Raw genomic sequence first — 20730 nt, 5'->3', positions numbered from 1 at the left:
TATATATACTTTTAAAAGAAGTGCAATCTGACAGCTGTGCAAGCTGTATCTCTTTTCTTAAAGTGTTCTACTTTAAGGAAAATGCTGTTGCCGTTTGTTATAGACTGATAAACTAGCTAAGCACCATCATTTTACAAATCCATACATTGCTGACCTGCTGCAGGAAGTTGTACAATAAAATCATTTGGGATTCCGGCGTAGTTTGTGCACAGTGGAATGTTGGACTAATTATGTAGTTGTTATAATCTCTATAGAAATACTTTTCATTTTCTTGAGGGAAATATGTCTGAATCTTTAAGAAGCTTTGTTGCTTTTATTAAAATTATTCTCTTGGACCATTATCATACTTGTTGATTCGGGCATTCCATTGAAACTGAGCTATTATAAAACCACCCCATGGTGATCTTTGTGAAACTTTTAATTATTGAGTTAAATAAAACATCAGTTGTCTTTTAATGACTAAAATATATCCCTGCGCTCAGACTTTCCCCAGAGTTTACCAGGTGCATTCAAATAAATACTGAAAGACAGCTCTGTTATTATCATTATTACATTTATAGTGCCAGATAAGTGCCTCTTGTATTCTAGAGAGAGATAAATAGAAGTCTAAGTATGCTTGGGCTACTTAGCAATGTAAATGAAAATCACAGGAAGAGCGATTCTAGGAGAATGAAACAGAAGAAGGTCAGTGTTTGACTCCCATGGAACAGAGCTGATAGCAGTGCATAGCTACTGTGCTCCAGTTAGAATGTTAATTAATGTGTTCAGCATAGGTGACACAGCCAAATGCCATTATCTCCCCAGTTTTACAGAGGTGCCGTTCCTGAAGCACAGGAAAGCAATGCCCAGGGCTGGACTGCTCCTCTGCAGAATACAACTGCTGTTCATATGGCTCCAAGCCCAAGCACACTGCAAATCCCATTATGGCTTTGTTGTGCCTGAAGCAAAAAGGAAGAAAGAGTCCAAAAAGGCCTGGGAATCACATTATGGAACTTCTTGAGTTTTGCCCGGAGGCCTTAGATGCTCCCATCCCCTCAGGACATGTGCCAGCTGCATGCGTTCATGGCCCCAGCTCCTGGCAGGGGCACTGGAGTTACTGATGCTTTGTGAAGCAGGAGTGGTCCTCAGCAGGGTGAAATGCCTCACTGAAGCAAATTCTCTTCTCCAAGTTTAGCTAGAAGCATGAAAACGTCATTAATGTCTTCGCCATCGGTGTTGCTGCTTTGCAAAATTGGAAGTTAAAACAATCAACCATGTGATAGCGCTTTGATGATGCAGGTGCTACTGCTGAGCAGGACCCAAAACACCCTTTGGGTGAAGACAGACTCATCCCATTGGCCTCTCTGTGGTTCAGATGATGTCAGCTTTGCTGCTCCCTGACAACCAGTCCGTGCAGATGATAGTGTTACCTTCTCCATCTTGATCACTCGTACCAAAAAGATGGAAGCTTGAAGGCTGTTGAGAAAGAAGAGAAATTGAAGAAGGAATAACGTAGCTTGTAAACAGCTTTGGTTGACTATGAGCCCTGTGTTCTGAAGCACAGGTAACACTAAGCAAAGGAGGCACACTTGTTTCTACCAGCACCTATTTTAGTGCAATTTCCCCAAGAGCACTCCTTTTCCTCATGATCACTCTACTGAATCAGGCTATTATTCAGCTTTCTGTCTGCTCAGCTTTGTCTCTACATTTTGTGCAGCCCTTTGTACAAGCAGCAAACACATGGAAACACATATACACAAATCCAGCTACATCCTACGTAACATAGGGCCAAAGCCCAAACTGTTTATTTCCATTTTGGAGGAGGATTTTACGTCCTTTGAGCAGAGCATAGGTCTATGCTCTGGGTTGGCAGGCTGTTAGTACTGGAGCCATGAAGTTCCACGTTACTGCTTAACGGTTTCTCCTATTGCTGAGTATCACCTTAGCCCACTTACTTCAGTAAATTCATGCCCAGCCTGTTCCATACTGCCTGCTTCAGTGTAGCTCTTCCTTGGCCAGCATGATTCTCTCTGCACATTGCTCTTTCATTTCGTATCAGATTTTCTGCACATTTTGTCTATGCTATGCACTAAAAATCAATAGAACAGGTTGAACAATTAAATGCTAATAAATAACAACTGAGACAAGACTGCAGTTGTCATTCACTTTAAGATGTTTTAATCTCCACTAGCGAAGCTAACGTCATGCTCCTGAATGACAGCAAACACCAAGTCAGTGCCATCACCACTGGCAAAAAATTTCTGAGCAATCTGCACAATTACAAGATTGCAGTGAGTGATGCAAGTCTATTCAGAGAAACTCCTGCACCAAAACCAAGGAGTCCCTGTACAGTATCATTTTCAAACACCCAGATTCATGGAATCATTCCACAAAGTGACTACACCAACGCAGCCCAGACTTTCCATGTCTGCCTATTTGCCTAGGGACACGCAGGGAAGTGCAGGCAAACCAGCTCGAGGTGGGAAGTCACTGCACATAAATTACAGCACACTAATCCCTTCCACAGATGCTCTCATTTGGGTGTAAAACGGTTTAAGGTTATTGAAGTTCCATGCCACCCTTGGCAGGATTTATTTACATTTCCTGTGTGAGCCTGTGGTTTGATGTTTCAAAATGGTCAGCAGCAATAGTAGCTTAAGAGAAACTTTCTCAGTTTAAAAAATAGAACAAAACACCTTTTTTTTTTCTTTTTTTTTCTTTTTTTTTCCCCCCCTTAACTGATTTTTCAGCCGGATCAGTTCTCCAATCTTATTGACAATGAAGCTGCATAAATGTCTGGTAGCATGTTGGAAGCTTTCCTTTTTTATTCAAATAAACTTTATTCTGAATACACTGAGGTTTTGTGCCCAAATTTAATTTTGAGCAGTTCAGGGTGATCCCATTGTAATTAATCCTGTTCAGTTATGCCCTACTTACTAGCATACTAAATGCAAAAGTAATTTCCAATGAACGTCCTAATTAGCTAGCTACATATACGCATGAATCTTAAGACATAAACAAAACACTGTACATTCAGAAGCTTTCTTCTTCATCCTATGCTTCATCAAACCTGTTAAATACTTTCACAGTGGAAGCAAAGCCCAATGCAGAATCAGTGAAAGAACATGAAGTCAGTGCAGTCACTCTTTGGTTAGTAAAGCATAGTTCGAGAAGTATAAAGCTTACGTCCCTGAGGTGAGTAGGTACCTTGGACTCAAATCACCTCAGAGAGGCAGGCTGCCTAAACCACACATATCTTTACTGAGAAGGTTGGCTAGGGAAGTCAGGGGGAGGCTGGAAATAGGACTGAAAGCAATAGCAAGTCTGGGGAGCTCATACTGAGAGTAACACATAGGATTGCAAGTCTCTCTTATCAGTCTTCTACCTCAGAGGCCTATGTGGAGATAAAGGAGTTCAGGAAAGGAAGAGAGGAGTTGGAACTAGAAGTGTGAATGAATCTGTACAAAGTGGAAGGAAAGTATACTGTAATACCAGCATGGAGTAGTACCTGCTTCCAAGATCCCCAGGAAATGGCCCAGGATTTGGCCATGGAATTAAACATGGAGGTGATACAATCTCTGTCATGGAGATAGACTGAAGAGTCTTCCTGTAGTAGGGAAAGCCTCATCAGCTCTCCAGCTACTGAACTGGACTGCCTAACTAAACAAGAAGCAATGACATTTATTCCACAGTTAAGTGTGGTTGGGCACACTGGACAAATACTGGGAGAAATTTCACAATAGTACCTAGGGCTGCCCAAGAGTATTAATCTCCAATATCTCTGCTGCTAAAGAATGAGAATACACCATTCAGGTGCATTTGAAAATGTTTGAATTTAAGAATTCTCTAAATTCACTAAATCTATTATCAATTTAGGATTATTTCAACATCAGTCAGGAACATTCTTTGAATAATGGACTAGTTTCCAGCTCCCTGGCGAAACTCACCTTGATCTGTGTTATCATTTAGACTCCATCTGAAAACACCATTAATTTAAATAAGCAATAGAGACTGAAATAAAATTCCATTCATGCTTAACTCTCCAGTGTGGTTTTGAAAAACCTTTCTTCTTTAGCCAGTCTTATGTTACATGCTGGATGGTCTTTGCTTTGACCACCTCATAAAAAAAGGCTCATAAATACTTTTCATGTGTTATTTAAACTAACAGTACTCCCTGAGGCACCGTGCTTTTATTTTTAAAAAATCCTTTGTGTATTCCAAAAGCATTTCTCAACCAGTAGCAGAGGTAAACGTATCTTTTAACCCAGGAAAGCCATGTTCTGTCAATATCAGACCACAAATTTTCTTTTTCCATGCTGATAAGGACAAAACATTTCCAACAACTTCCACCTGATTTATGTGCTTTCCTTCTAAAAATCATCAATTTTTGAGCATAAGTGAAAATAATGGGAATGGTTCTGCTTAACTTGATGCTTTCCAAAATGAAAGGTGCATTCCAAGCTCCTTACCTGAAGCATGAGGAATGGGAGCCCCCCACTGCAGCTGCCTGGCAGCTATGGGAGAAGGCATGAGAGCAACACCTGGGCTGGCTGGGAGGGAGCCTGCCTGGAGGAGAATGGTGCTGGTACAGGTGTGGTGGGCACTGAGAAGGGAGCAGGTGGGTAAGTGGGAATGCAAAATTGCACCTGGCATAAGGGATGTTTTGTTCTCCGCACCTGACAAGCATACATATCAATGGAATTAAGACCTACTGCAAGCAGAAGGACCTGTTCATGATAAGAATGGGAAACAAAAAATTCAAAGCAATATTGATGGGATATTACATTTAACCAGATCAGATGTAAAGGAGGATTTAAACCAGAATGCTTAGAAACTAGATAGCCCATGGCAGAGTGTTGGGCTAGATGACCTTAAAGGTCCCTTCCAACCACTCTACGAATTGTTATTATACAATTGGATAAACACAGATATCCCAGAAAATCGAAAGTGGTTCTTCCACATTATGGTTCTGCTCACCATTGACTTCCTGGCAAAGTCAAAAAACCCAACCACTCTTTTTGGATCACAGCCCAAGAGTTTTCTTCTCAGCAATTTACAATCTGTCACTTTCTTTGTATTATCATGAACTGGGGAAGAAATGACATCACTTGAGTGAGACAGGTGTTCTCATCCCAGCCTCCTTGAATGACTGCAGGCTGCAGTGCCTACAGAAAAGGGCTGGAGATAAAACCAAGAGACAGGGCAAGATTTCTATGCCAAATCTTTTCCTCAGACACTGCTGCTATCGTGGCATCTCCTTCAAGACATGGAGAGCAGCTGGCAGGAAATGTAACATCTTCCTAGTGGCTTAACTTGATGCTTACAACAGAGCTTACAACCTCTGCCAGGACCTGACAGGCCTTTAAAGGTTCAAGTTTGTTTAATACATAGATGCCTATGTAACAGTTTTGCATCGTTCAGAAGAACATGCAAAAGCACTAATTCTTGCTGAGATAAATCACTAAGATCCACTACAGCTGACTTGGTAGATATTTTAGAATAAATTTTAAGGAAACTGTTTACATATTATTTTTAACACTTGCTCAGTGAAATGCTCTTATTGTCAAGGCTTCTTCTCCATTTCTCTTCACCGTTTTGTAAAAACAAATACAGAGGGAAAGAAAATATCATCTCCCCACCTTCTTCCTCAGCAAATCAGATAGTAAAAAGTATGAGGGAGTTCAGCATTGTATTTGGTGAGAGAGAGAGAAAAGTGGCTTCAGAGCTGGCTTAATAACACTGGAACTGAAAGAGCCTTTTCTGTGTAATGATTTCTTTGTCTCTCTCTCTCTCTCTCTCTCTCTCTCTCCTATTCGGATTATACTCTTCAGACAAAAGCAAACCTTTCCCAACACCAGTACCATTCAGTGGACACAGTAGCTCTAGATTCATTTTCAGCTCAAATTTCATGAAGTGTGAAAGGCTGCTGGGCTGTAATCATCTGGCATACACCTTGAGGATAGCCAGCAAGAGACATGGCCAGGGCAGTTGTGGAGGTACAAACATTGCTTGTAGGAGGACTTCTCCCCCAAATGTCCTACCAAATTTAGCAGGAGACAAGATTCCTCTCTGTTGAGCTACCAACCTTAACCTTAGAGAAGTGGGAAAGCAGGAATTGTCATCACTGTCATCACCATATGCTTTTGCTGTGTGATCACCAAGGATAACTTTTCTCTGTTCTGTATTGCGTTCTATATAGGACTAGAAGCAAGAGCTGGACATAACGATACCCTCTCAAGGGACACAGGTTCAGCAGGAGAAGAACTGTCACAAAAAAAAATCAAGGCATCTGGCTGAGCTATGGAGATCTTGGGGAGTGCATGCTGTTCAACTCTACACTATGTTTGGTAGTCTAGCTCTAGCTCTGAAAGTGCCCAGGTGCCCCTGCAAGCATAGCAGAAGTAGAGCAAAGATTCAGTGTTCAGGAGTGGAGCTGCTGCAGCCAGATCAGCCCAGCTGCTCTGGCCATGGAGCAGGGCTTGCACTCCTTCCAGCTCTGGAGACAGATGGGTTAAGCCCCAGACAAGCTATTACAAGATTTTTCAGCTAACATGGACTTTAAAATTAACCGCAGGTGCTGGCATGGCACACAACATGTTCTCTAAGCCAAGTCCTTTCTCCCAGCCTGGCCAATCCTTTCTCCTAGGCTGCTGCCCACTGTTTAGTTTAAGAAAGATAAGTAATAATTGCTGTCTTTCCAGAAGCTGTGTTATTCAACCAAAGCCATTTATTTTGCTGGTTTTTATTCTTTCCTATCCTTTTATTTTATTTTATTTTTAAAGATTCGAATTGTTGTTATTTACTCGACGACCTCAACAGTGCTTACACAAAGGATTAGTGGAATATTCAGACTGAAGCAGTCAGCATCTGGCAAGCTAGGTGCCACGGCAAAGTCATGGAGACCACAAGCTAGGTTTCTGGGCAGAGACTTTTACCATTATCCTATTTGTTTTTCTGGGGTCTTTGGTCTTTTTCAGCAGCTATGCCAATTAGTGTTATTAAAACATGGTTCTTTAGGATTTACAGTCTGTGCCAGAGCTGGGGAGCTCTGGCAGAACAAAATATCAGTGCTGATGGATAAATAAAATGACAGTTGCACAGGTTCAACTTTTGGCTGAGTAATTTCAAGTCACAGCAGTGCCTTTCAATTGTCATTTGTTCACCTTCTGTGCAGCTAAGAAAACTACAAACCACTGTAGATTTACAGAAAAATATAAGATGTCAGAGTTGGTTATAGTCTGACCACTAGGACTCTGTAGCTTATTTTTCATGGGCTATATTGCTAACACCATGCATAATAAATGTGTAGAGAACCAACTTTATTCATAAAACTAACGCGATTGCTTCCTCCTATCATCGTTTAGACAGGCTTAAATTCTGCATACTGTTGTAATGAGTGTTGTAATAAGTTTGAAATATGGACTTTCTTTTAGCCATAAACGCAAATACATGCTATTTTGTTTATTTTATCTCAGGCCACCTTTGGTACACTCTTATGTATTTCAGCATGAGCTTGGGTCTTCATTACCTTCCATCATTCAGTGATTTTCCCTTCTAATAATGATATATTCAGAAAAAAAAAATTGCCCATGTTTACTATCTCCACAATAATCCATCTTTAGTGAAATGAAGATATTTTCTGAAACTTAAGAGGTACACGTGTTTGCCTGTTCTGGTTTGGATGTGATACAAATTGGTGGCAATCTCTATGTCAGATTTGGTCTTTATATCACAGCAGGTTGTTTGCTAACACTTTCCTATGCAACCTACTGTATGGGACTTGCTTTAGCAAAGAGCTGGACAAGATGATCTCCAAAGGTCCCTTCCAACCCCTATGATTCTATGATTCACATGGTATTGTGAACAGAAAAGTTATGGGTATATGGCTCCAACAATAGAATTGTTCAGGACCACACTAGATGGGGCTTTGGACAACAATGTCTACTGGGAAGTGTCCTGCCCATGGCAGGGGAGTTGGAACTAAAGAATCTTTAATGTCCCTTACAACCTAAACCTTTCTAAGATTCTGTGATTGTATGAATACTGACAGATCAGAACCCATGGATCTGAGGAGTATACTCTGGAGGAATATTGAATAGGGCTGTACATGGAATAGCTTGACTTCAGCTGTTACAGAGCACTCTGTGTATTGCATTGAGGTAGTTAATGAGTAAGATGAGCATGGATCTAGAGAATACTCCTGCTTCCTAATATATCGTGTCACATGCTAGATAGAACAAAAAATAACTGATGGCTAAAATACTGATTTCTGCATAAACATCGATTCACAGACAACTTTATCAGAAGATGAGTGTGAAGTAAGGCATGGTAACCCCAGTCCATTTGGGAACTTATTCTCCCTCACAGTGATATTACCTGTGCAACTCATGCTGGAAGTGAAATCCAAGTGACTGGGGACTCTACCGCACTGATCAGAGAACTAGGGTATGCTTGTTAAGTATGTGTCAGCATAGAATCATAGAATCATAGAATCACCAAGGTTGGAAAAGACCTAAAAGATCATCCAGTCCAACCGTTCACCTATTCCCAATAGCTCCTACTAAACCATGTCCCTCAGCACAACATCCAGCCTTTCCTTGAACACCCCCAGGGTCGGTGACCCCACCACCTCCCTGGGCAGTCCATTCCAGTACCTGACCACCCTTTCTGAAAAGTAATACTTCCTAATGTCCAGCATGTTTGTATACTAGCTCAATCATGAACTTACTGCATCATGGTTAGCTTATCTCCTTTAGTGAGGTAAACTCTTGTAGATTAGAAACAATGCCATTTGGTTATTTTGGGGGATTAGTAAAGCAAAGGACCAAAATCTAAATCTCAGTCTTTCTACCAAACTGTGGGAATAGTTGGGTTGAACATAAAGACTGCAGCTGCCCCTCATTTATGCTTCCAAGTATGACTGAAAGGGGTCTAGTTTCCATTTCCTGTTAGAAAAGAGTGGATTAAAGTACTTTTTCCATCTAGGAAAGCCAAAATCTCCCTACATTTTATGCTGCTAAATTAGAACGCAAACCCTTGAATCTCACCTACGAGTCTAATAAAACCAATCAACTGGTTGATTTGAAAGCAGCATTCATAGTTCATCTTTAGACTTAAGTTACACTATCAACCATTTACAATAGTCTATTCCTCTTTTACAAAACAATTAGGTCATTTAAAATAAGATGTTTATTTCCGTGAAATTATTGGCAATTAGTTTGTCATTTGGATAGTAAAATCATCTGTCCAGAACCATTCCCGCCAGGAAACTGAGGGTTTAGAAATTCCATGCACTTCCACGCTTTACAATGATACCACAAATATTCAGCAGAAAGCCACTGTCTAAGAATTAAACCTGTGTCTTATGGAACAGACTCCATTTGCCAGCATGTTTTCAAAATTACTAGAATGGTTTTAGAAACCTGACCAGAGACAACATAAGCATTCAAAATCCTGCCAGAGACCTACACAAGGTTTGAACATCAGTCTATATTTGGTACAGATGAAAGAGTAATTAGAAGCCTGTGGAAAATATTAGTATCTGAGCTGTAACTTTTTTTGCACATTTCAGGTACAGTACTCTCCATCTCAGAACAGAAGGAAATGTATTATACACTATTATGGAAGTATTAAAGAGATTCTGTCTCAGATGTCAATGTTTAAAACATTGGGGTATCATAGAATATGGAGGAGGATATTATACCCAGCAGGGAGACATTAAAATGGCAAGAACAGCATCAGAGAAGATCAGCTCTTCATAGGAAAAATGTAGGAGAAAAGATGGTTAAAAAAAACAAAAACAAAACAAAAAACAAAAACAAAAAAAACAGCATGAAATCAGTATCTTCTCTCATCACCCAGTGGCCCGGCTCAGGACTTGGACTGCTCAACAGGAAAGAGGAAATAACAACAAACCACGTTCTCAAGAAAAACAAGGTTCAGGAACCAAATAAAAGTCTTCAGAAAAATCTCTGGCTCAGGAATGCCATAGCAATGGTCAGGCTTGTCTAGCTTCTATTTCTAGTGCTTATAAAAGGGCAATTATTAAGGAAAAATGCCAGTCAGCTTTCATATCTACACAGATGCCTGTAACTTTTATGGATACTAGCGGATGTCCTAATGTTTCGGTTGTGTAGTAAGCAATTTCCATTTAAGTTTTGGTGGAAATTTTGTCTTTGGATTTAATGGAAGTAAATTTTAGCCACCATAAATGAATTCCAGCCCTGCACATCTGCAAGAAAGAAAATTACCAAAAAAATTTCAAGAATTTTGATTGTCAAAACTCCTCAGTTGTCATTTAACAAGCAAATATGTTAGCCCTTTTCCTATGTTAAGCAAGGACAGCCAATGTCAGCAAGCACCTTTCCTCCTAAAAAGATGCTAATATTGTCTCTGTCACCTGTTATTTGCATCCATCTCCTGACTGGGGCTGGGGTTGAATCTGGGCAATTTTAGTAGAATTGCAAACTGTAATTTTATAAGAATACTGCAGAAGCAGTCCTAGAGAACTTACCTGTGATGTAACAGAGATACTACTGCACTAACCCCTCACAGCCCCAAATTAATGACAAGCACCAAATGGCATGGATGTAGCTCTCCAATATCTACGACATAGATGCTCTACTGAATGATTAATGAGAAACATATAGATAATGAATACATAGATAGATTTAAGAGCTGGAACACAAATTTAGAGCGAGGTTAATAATCCCTTCTGTAACTATAACATTTACTGAGGTAAAAGGAAATCATATGATTTTGTTTCTATTCAGTTACTCATCTCTGTACATAGAACTACATTTGTTTATTCTGGAGAGGACAGAAAATACTGTTGCATCTGTTTTAGTTCATCCAATGAATTTTGCTGAGAGCAATGGGCACATCTGTAATTCAACAGCATGAGTGCATGCTGCAGAGGCAGGAGCCCGGAATTTAATACCAGCTTCTAGGATCTCCTGAATTTTGCATTAAGCAGCTGTACAGAGGCACAGCATTCTTGCTCTGCAAACACTGTATTGTTCCCTCTCTGTTCTCCTCTTCTTTCACTTTGTATTGGGTTTACATGGCTTCCACATCTCTCCGTGGAGAACACACATGCCCACCTGAAAGTTGGGGAGCTGCCATGTACAATACTTAGCTTTGCTGAGCATGAGGCTTTTTGGGGACAGAGCTCAAGTGACGGTTGGACTAGATGATCTTGAAGATATTTTCCAGCCTTGGTGATTCTATAATTCTATGATTCTACGTGCCTGGGTCATCCTGTGGCAGTTCTTAAACTGGAAGCACTCCATGTTGGGCAGCTCTTCATTCTTTCCTATCCCTTGTTTGGGTTATTTTTCCCTAGATTCATTATGTAACATTTTAAAGACAAATTCATTCTCTTTCTACTTGCTGCACACCTCCCCTGTATTGCATCTCCCGTCTCTGCAGTCTCAGCCACCCAGTCCAGCACAATTTCTAGCTTTCATTCATTTCCACATTAGATCTGACGTGAGCTGGCAATGAAGAAAATGAAGCAGTCAGGTTGATCTCTTTGCAAATGCTTCAATTCCTACTTTGGAAAAATAATGCTGCATCTATACATACGACTGGAAAAAGCACAGTGTCAAAGGCCAGCCCAACCCCTCAGGGAGCAGCTGTCAGCGGCCCATGCAGGGGATTTCAAAGAGTGGGGGAAAAATACAAACCAAGCCACGAATAACATCTTCCCATCAAGTAACTGCCAGCAGCGGTGAAGCAAAGGAAAGGACAGATCGCATACAACATACTCATGCACTGGGCAGAATTCCACAAGGTGTTAGCTGGCAACATCAGGTGTCTTCTGTTGGAGCTGGCAGTCACATACTTTCCCATTGGATAAATCCAGATTTTTATTTTTCTTCTGCTGTTATTTTAGCACCATTAACAACTAATATCTAGAAACCAGAAATGGCAATGTAGAATATCAGTACAAGCTGAAAAGTATATTTTTTTCCTGTGTATGAGAATGTGAAAGCTTTTTTGCACTAACATGAAGTGAAACAATGATGCACAGTTATATGGATGATTCAGCTGGGCAGATGTAAGAGTTTTATTTATCTCATAGCTCTTCTGCAAACAAGAGCGAAGGGCTTTTTTTTTTGCAAATCATTTGCTATGAAGTTGGTGGGACAGCAGGCTCAGTAACGCACCATTCTAATTTCATGGACGTGACCCAGCTTGGAAATATCTGTATTTGTTAAGGAGAGGTTCATACAATTTATACATGTTACAAAAAGTTCACACAGTAAGTTATGTATATTAAGGAAAGGTTCACACAGTCGGTAGGCTGTGGAGGGGCTCCAGGACACAAACGCACAGATTTCCACATCCTGCTGGGGATTTCCTGGTGAGATTGTACAGGAGCTGCACAGAGGTGACAGGGACATTGCAAGAGAGAAGTTGGGAGAGGAGCAGAAGTGGCAGCTGTGCAGCCTCCCCATCTACAAAGAACATGGGAAGAGTGGTGCAGGACCACACCTGTCCCCTATGCAACACAGAGCAACATGTCTCTTTACAACCATTCTCTGCTTACACTGCAGGGCAGAATTCAAGACCCACATGACATAGAGAAGCAGGAATTTGAAGGAAAATGAAAAGGAGAATTTCTAACAGAAATTTTTTGGCTTGCATTTTTGGGTCCTAAGCAAGCTTTCCAGACACGAGACATACATCATAATTGCTATAATTAATTTCATATTTTTTTGGCACTCACTGTTACATAGATTTAATGATTTTGCAGAGAACTAAAGCAACTGCAGCTAAACATTTTTATCAGTGAGCATCTAAGAAATGGAAACTTCAAGCAGTAATGACATTCCAAAAAGCAGACTCTGATCTTACACATTAGCTGCATAATGCAATGCACTTCTACTCTACAGGAATCTTATCTTTTTTGCAAGTTAGCTTGTTTTGTTAAGATTTAAATTGTGTCTTCATATGGAATTCCTTAAAAAATCATTAATTTTCTGAGTGTTGGGAGCTCAGAAAGTAAAGCCATCGGCTTCAGAGGGGTGTTAGCTGCCTCTTTCTGTACACTGATTCCCAGAATAATTGAAAACTTGTAGTCAGAATATAACTGTGACCATCCAACTTCCACGGTGGTGCCAAATATATAGAAGCAGTTTGTAGCTGATCAGTTTAAGATGTTAACATAAAATATTTAGGCCACACAGCCTTCATTGGTAATGTCAGGTAGTGTTTAGCTACAGACCTCAAAGAACCTGTAGCAAATGTTTGGAGCTAAGCTACCCTTGCAATTGCACATTCTTGGTTTAAGATTAATCTGAAATGAGAAGCAATGGTGAAAGAGGATGTCTTTAAAACACTGTGACCATCCACCAGCCTAAACACCAAAACAGAAAGCACATTTTCATGGGCAATGCGGGAGCACTCCTGAGCAGTGCATCCAGAGAATTGTGGGCTGGACACTGCTTTAAAGACAGCTTCCTAATGCCTTGCTCTCTGGCAAGGGGGTTTCAGTTTCCAAAATGCCTCAAACTTTGTAATCACAGAAGATGTCAAATCACATAGGATTAACCAAGTTGCAAAATTCATCAAATTACAAACGCTATTTGTGCTCCCAAACACTCTGAATTCTACTGTTCAAAAGAATCAATTCAACTTTTATGTAGCAGAGAAAACTCCTTGAGCCTTCTAAGGGCAAACAACTTCCTAAGCAGCAATTTCTGATACCTGGTTAACATAATGGAACGGAGTCCCTCACATGTGGTGGGACTATAGATCTTGCACTGCCAAAGAGCAAGCCACACTGCAGCAAAACCCAAGCAAACATTTGTTGTAGGGAAGGAAAATGATACAAGAAAGGAAGGGTGTTTGGAACATGGAGACTGATAATACTACAGACTTGCTTGTAGTCCATAACCTTTATTTTCAGGCTATTTTCCTCTTCTACAGGATGGAGGGAGATGCTAAGGGTTAGACACAGAAATAATTTAAGTAACTTGAAGTGGGACACAGACAAATGCTGCAGTGCAACTCTTCCTTCCAAAATCATCAGATCTATCAGTTCAACTTCCTTGTAGTTAGTTGTCTGATCTCTTTACAGATGCTCAGTCACCGTTGCCAGCTTGCTCCCATGGCCAGTACAGAGCTTGAAAGTAGCAATTTCTTCTAAATATTTTGAGGGCCCAACCAGGCAATCCCAGTTCATCAGACACCAGTAGGATCAAGTGTCACAGAATCACAGAATCATAGGTGTTGGAAAGGACCTTTGGAGATATTCAGTCCATCTGTCCTACTAAACCAGGCTGCCTACAGTTGGTTGAGCAGAAAAGCATCCAGGTGGGTTTTAAATATTTCCAGAGAAGGAGACTTCACAGCCTCTCTGGGCAGCTTGTTCCAGTGCTCTGTTACCTGCAAAGTAAAGAAGTTTTTCCTTGTGTTCATACGGAACTTCTGATGTTCAAGTTTGTCCTCACTGACACTTGTCCTCCCACTGAATATTGTTGTAAGGAGCCTGGCCATATCCACCTGATTCCTGCCCCTTAGATATTTATAAGCATTGCTAAGATTCCCTCTCAGTTGTCTTTTCTCCAGGCTGACCAGTTCCAGGTCTCTCATACAAGAGATGCTTCAGGACCCTAATATTTCTGTTACCATCCCCTGGACTCTCTCTAGAAGTTCCCTGTCTTTCTTGACCTGAGAAAATTAGAACTGGACCCAGCACTTCAGATGTGGCCTCATCAGGTCAGAGCAGAGGGGGAAAATCACCTCCCTCAGCCTGCTGGCCACACTCTTTTTAATGCACTCCAGGGTACCACTGGCCTTCTTCGTCATAAGGGCACACTGCTGGCTTATGGCCAACACATTGTTCACCACTACACTCAGCTCCTTCTCGCAGAGCTCCTTTCAAGCAGGTCAGGCTTTAATCTGTACTGATGTGTGTGGTTATTCTTCTCCAGATGTAGGACTTGTTCTTGCTGAACCTCATAAAATTTCTTTCTGCCAAGCTCTCCAGGCTGTCCAGCTCTTGCTGAATGGCAGCACGGCCTTCCGGTGCATCAGCCACTCCTCTCAGCTTTGCATCATCAGCAAATTTGCTGAGGGCATTCTATCCCTTCATCCAGGTCACTGATGAAGATTTTGAATATTAAGATGCTGAACCCAGTACCATCCCCTGGGGATGACTAGACTCTGTGCTACTGATTACAACCCTCTGAGTTCTGCCAGTCTTCTAGTTATTAATCCACATCACTGTCCACTCATCTATCCCACACTTTTTAAGCTTATCTACAAGGATGTTACAGGAGACAGTGTCAAAAGTCTCGCTGAAGACAAAGTAGAAAACACCTGCTCTCCCTTCAGCTACTCAGCCAGCCATGACATCACAGAAAGCTAGAAGATTGGTCAAGCATGATTTCCCCTTGGCGAATCTATACTGACTGCTCCTGATAACTTTTTTCTCTTCCACTTGCTCAGAGATGAAATCAAGAATAAGCTACTCCACCACCTTCCCAGGGATGGAGGTGAGGCTGACTGGCTTGTAGCTTCCCAGGCACTTATTCTTGTCCTTTTTGAAGACAGAAGTGACATAGGCTTTCCTCCAGTCTTCAGGCACCTCTCCCATTCTCCATGACCTTTCAAAGATAACAGCAGTTTACCAATCACTTCTGCCATTTCAGCACTCGTGGCTGCATCCTGTTAGGGCCTATGGATCTGTGTGTGTTGAATTAGCCTGAACAATCTGACCATATCTTCATCAACAAGGAGCAAGTCTTCCTTTCTCCACACTCTCGCTCTTAACTCCACGGTCTGGGATTCCTGAGGGTTAGTGTTAGTAGTAAAGACTGAAGCAAAGGTAGCATTCAGTAACTCCACCTTTTCAGTGTCCTTCATGGCGAGGGCACCCACCTCATTCAGCAGCAGGTCCACATTTTTCCTAGCGCCCCAGATAACATGGCAGACATCAGTTAATTCTGCAACATGCTGGGAATTGGTGCAAAGCACTCCTTTTGGTAACTGCTGTTGTAATTAGACAATCAGTTCAAAAAGGAAGTTTTGCAGACTTAATCCCCTTTCTCTCTGAAAAGACACAAACCCTGTCTTAATTAAGCCTTGTATTTTCCAGCTTGTGACACTGTCCGTCTTTCCCTTTGAACTTATATTTCAGTGTGGCAACAAAACCCAGATCTCATTAGACAAGAAAGCGGGCACTATTGTTCACCAGCTTCCTTTCAAATCTCAAATCTTGAATTCCCATAGATGTTCAGGCCTGTAGATTCTAGAGAGTAGAGACTTGCTACAGCCCTGAGTGCAATGTCTGAATGATCAGGTTAATTCATTCACAATATGTGTGATCTAGATGACCTAAACAGGCACCACAGCAACTAACATTTAGTCACTTGCTTTTCGCCAGTCATCTAGGCACATGTTTCCAGGACAGCATGCACCAAGTCCGAGTCCTACTACATGTTTCTGACCTTCTTTAGCTCCTCCTCCTGCTGCCCATCAAACTTTTGTAAACCAGAAGCACCTATTTTTACACTATTTGACATCTCAGGTGGGCACAAACAGGTGAACAACTTGTGTCTTAGGACAGTGAAAAGATGAGAGATGTCTCCTCATTACAAACCTAGAGAGGAGAAATATCATAGACCTACATACAAGAGAGTTGTTTAATATGTTCACAAATCAATTTTATTAATTTAAAACAAAATTAATGAAGAAAAATACTGTACACAATTGTGGACACAACACACTTTTTGTACAATAAGGCCCAGATAAACTGTTTTTTTTTTTTTTTTTTTCAGTCCGCAAGTGACTAAATATAGAAAAGAGATGGAAAAAAAAAAAAAAGACAACCAACCTCCATTACTGTCTACTTTGAAGATGCTTACTTGAAGAAAGGGCTAGTTATAGTCTTGGTTTTAAAAACTATCCACAATGTGCTTCATGTATGTATGTGAGTACTGTGTGAATTCCAGTACTCATACTGGGTAAAGTAAAGCACAGGTGAAAGTCTTGGTAGGATAAAAACCTCGTTGTTGGTAATAAAACAATCCACAAACATTTAATTCTAGCAGCAACATTATTCCTCCAATAAAGAATGGTGTTTCTTTGCAGCTACATTGGTGCTTTGTAGTTTTGCAGATAGTTGTTTCAAGGCTGGTGTTTTTAGCAAAAAAAAAAAAAAAAGAAAAAGAAAAAAAAAAAGAAAAAAAAAGAAAAAAAAAGAAAAAGAAAAAAAAAAGAAAAAGAAAGAAAGCAAAGCTGGAGAATGAAACAACAAATCCAATGCTTCTTTTTAATGAAGAGATTTGAATCAAGCAAAGGGAATTGGTACAATTCACGTCGAATAGTAAGACTAACAGTTTATCTGATCAAGTACCTCACGGCCTTCAAGATTAGAAAAGTCACAAGTCACAGACAGACACGGTCTAGGTTTGTCCTGTAAAATGGATACAGACAAAAGCAAATTTTAACTCCTTGGCAATAACTATTTCTGTATTTCCATTGCCGGCAATGGATGTTATATCTTAGGAAAATCTGACTCCTGGTGGAAGAGGATTAAAAACCTTAAATGTATATGAGTATCTTGTTCAATTTCTCCAAAATATTACCATTCCTAATTTCTAAAAATAATGATCACAATAATTTCCTTTATTTTTGGATGAGACATAAACTAGTTGGTACTCAGATTCCAGTTTAAGTCATGTCATAAAATATATTTGTGTTCTCTATTTCTTTATGGAATCTGCTAATTCATTTGTCAATACTCTAAAAAAGTGTTAAGAGAGCAAACAGAAGACAGCAAAGTACTCCTCTTCAGTTGTGTTTTATCTATATTTCCTTAATGGGGGGAAAGAAAATCTTTTCATAATCAGAACAGATGAGAGAGGAAAAAGGTAGAGAAATAGCTGAAAAGAACAAAACCCAATTCCTATTGACACTTGACATCCATGCTTTTGGTCTTGACAAATTTATCTAAAAAAATCCATTATCTACATATTTATATCCAACGTGTTGACAAGGCACTGCACAACATTTTGTGCACACGTAGCCTCATTCTTCACCAACAAGGCATTACTATCTTTCAATAGCATTTACCTTAACAATATGTAAAAGAATCATTCATTATTACAAATTTACACAAAAATTCTTCCTGTACATGATTGTCTCAGTGATGTACCTATTAGTTTAAATTAGACATATTTTAAACTACTCTGTAATGTGCTAAAATCAAAAGTAGTTGCTGTATCGTAAGGCAAAGGCTTACAATAGCCTTTCTTCCTATTACACATATCCTCAGTTATATGATGTCAAAATACAGTCTGTTCATAAATAAGTAAAGATGTACAGAGTACCCTGGGTATGAGAACCAAAAAGTAAACCTTCTTTAGAAGAAAATTACTCCACTGGTATTTTGAAAAATCTCAGTCTTCATTGTGCAATCAAGTTTGCTGTGTTGAAGAAACGGCGTGTGTCACATTGAAGAGTTTAAAAACTACAAAGCACTTGCAGGTCCTTTTTTCACAGGTATGAACCTTTATTTCCTGTTTCTTCCTTCTCCATTTCTTTTTGGTAGCAAATATAGTAAAGATGAGCTGTTAAAACATTTGCATGGCTTATTTTTGTTGGACTCGCAGTACCAGAGTCAACAGCTGTTCTGAAGAAAAAGACATGCTCCTCCGTTTACTGAAAGGGCAGGGGTTAAGACCAATTGCAGCTGTACGTCAACATGTTGAAATCACAAAGTTCTGTAGTCCAATGCTGACACAAGACACAGGCATACCGTCCATGGGCAGAAGGAGGCTCTGGGGTTTCAAAGTGCTGCTGGGCTGCTACAAGTACTCCAGTTCCAAGGCATGGTGAAGGGCCATAAGGTCAGAGTGGCTTGAGATCCTCCAAAATGGCATAGCATGCTGTGAACAGCACAGACAACATGTAAAAATAACCCCAAGCATTTTGGTATTCAGACCCACCCATTGTCTTCTGCAAGAACAAGGTAACAGTGGGAGGAGAGAGCAACTCAGAGCTGTTAAAACCTCGAGCCCTTCACACTTCTCTCTGATTTCTCTGACACTCGAGCACAAATTGTCAATAATACCAATAGTAGCAAACCTATTTGCCAACAGGAAAGACAGGAGATCTTAAGGATCTTAAGAAAAACAGACTGCAACATTTTGAGGAAGAAACTGCTGTTTTCTAGGAAAAAAAAATTAAGAAAACTGTTCCATACATGAAGCAGGTGGGTAGTTTGAGAAAGAGAATAGAACTTAGTTAAAAAAAAATATATATATATAAAAAAAGGAAGTAATATTTACCATCAAAACATATTATTTGGAAAACTTTCCCTGGCAGGTGAGTTACAAACACAGGAAAGATGATTCAGAATAGCTCATATGTTGCTCACATCACTTGGAAAGGAATTTTATCCTGGTGGTTTGTATAACATCGCTCATTGTTAGCACTGATCTTAAAACATATTTTCCATATGGGACAATTTTAAAATAAAATCATATTTTTTTCCTAGTAACTGTAATAAGATCTCAGTCTGGAACACATATATATGCAAAAAAACACGCATATATGCAAAGAACCTGAGGGAACCAAAACCACAACTACCAGGAAAAAGTACACATTACCTCATTCATGAAGGGTAAAAATCTGATTAAGAATACTTGCTATCTTTATACTGTAAAACACCGATTAAACTGTCAGCAAGACTTTTCACATAAATACAAATAGATAACCATCAGCTTTCTTCAGGAAATTTTCTGTCAATTTCATGGGAAAATAGTTTCAATGCACCAATATTTTGAAGGCTCAACATGACCATGTTCATCATCTCACTGGGTCAGCTTGTGTCTGACATCTTTAGGAGGCAATTTAATATCACAATAGCTTCTGGGATCCCCAAGCATTTTATTAACAGCTTCACAGGAACTGTTTTCTTCGTTCTTCAGTACTTCCTGCACAAATTCCTAATTCTATTTAAATCAGCAGCAAAACTACATCTCTTCTGATTATCATTGCTATGCTGAGCCCCCTTTTTCATTCAGGCCTTCATTCTGAAGGAATTAGAGAACAATTCTGAAAACAACGTAAAAGCACAATGTGAAACCCTCTGTTTCCTGGTCCACATTTACTGTAAACCCTGCACATCTGCGTAACAACTATCCCATCAATCCAACACCTTAGCACAGAGCTTGTGATAAATTCATCCCTGGAACTCAGGTAAACCGGTCTGTATATAAATAATAATTATTTTTAGGAGGACAACGCCGCAATCCAGATAACACTGTGACGATGAACTGAGTTTGATGTGGGGAGTAAAGCACAGATTTTAAAAGAAACGGAAGTGGGTAAGTAGTGGCAAGTCTCTCTGATGTCAAAAAGCAGCCATTAAGGATGAATCAACTGCTGCACTTGTAAGAGGCAGAGGAGATGAGGCTGGAATGGTATTAATCAGCTAGACTGGGCTAAAAAGAAGTGCAGGACACACACAGCAAGGAATCTGGAAAATGCACACCAAATAAAGGACAGGCGTTAGCAAAAAGAGCTGTGCAATAAGAGAGACTGCAGAGTGATGGAGATATCCATATTTCAGGGTTTTCATTTCAGAACAGCTCTAGCTCACTGTTATGGAAAATATACCTACTAGCAGTTGGAGAACATTTGATAAGCACCTCTTGTTTAGTTCTATCCAAAAGAGATCAATTTTTTGCCCTAAAACAGATGTTAGCAAAAGCAGAGTAAGGGGGAAGTCTC

The 20730-nt window shown here is 40.1% G+C and overlaps 1 protein-coding gene across 7 annotated transcripts in view; it reads right to left on the bottom strand.

Annotated features, from left to right (window-relative positions):
• Nucleotides 1-18800: 18800 nt before the first annotated feature.
• EYA1 (EYA transcriptional coactivator and phosphatase 1) overlaps nucleotides 18801-20730 on the bottom strand; it is a gene marked incomplete at both ends in the record, with an annotated part of 146389 nt that continues 144459 nt past the window's right edge. For all 7 annotated transcript variants that reach the window (XM_079533783.1, XM_079533784.1, XM_079533785.1 and 4 more), the window contains one exon: nucleotides 18801-18881. In XM_079533783.1, the coding sequence (XP_079389909.1) occupies nucleotides 18801-18881 (81 nt within the window). The remainder of the gene's footprint in view (nucleotides 18882-20730) is intronic.

The sequence above is a fragment of the Tetrao urogallus genome, assembly GCF_951394365.1.
Source record: "Tetrao urogallus genome assembly, chromosome: 3".
Taxonomy (NCBI): Eukaryota; Metazoa; Chordata; class Aves; order Galliformes; family Phasianidae; genus Tetrao; species Tetrao urogallus.
This window is presented reverse-complemented; position numbering and strand designations above follow the sequence as displayed.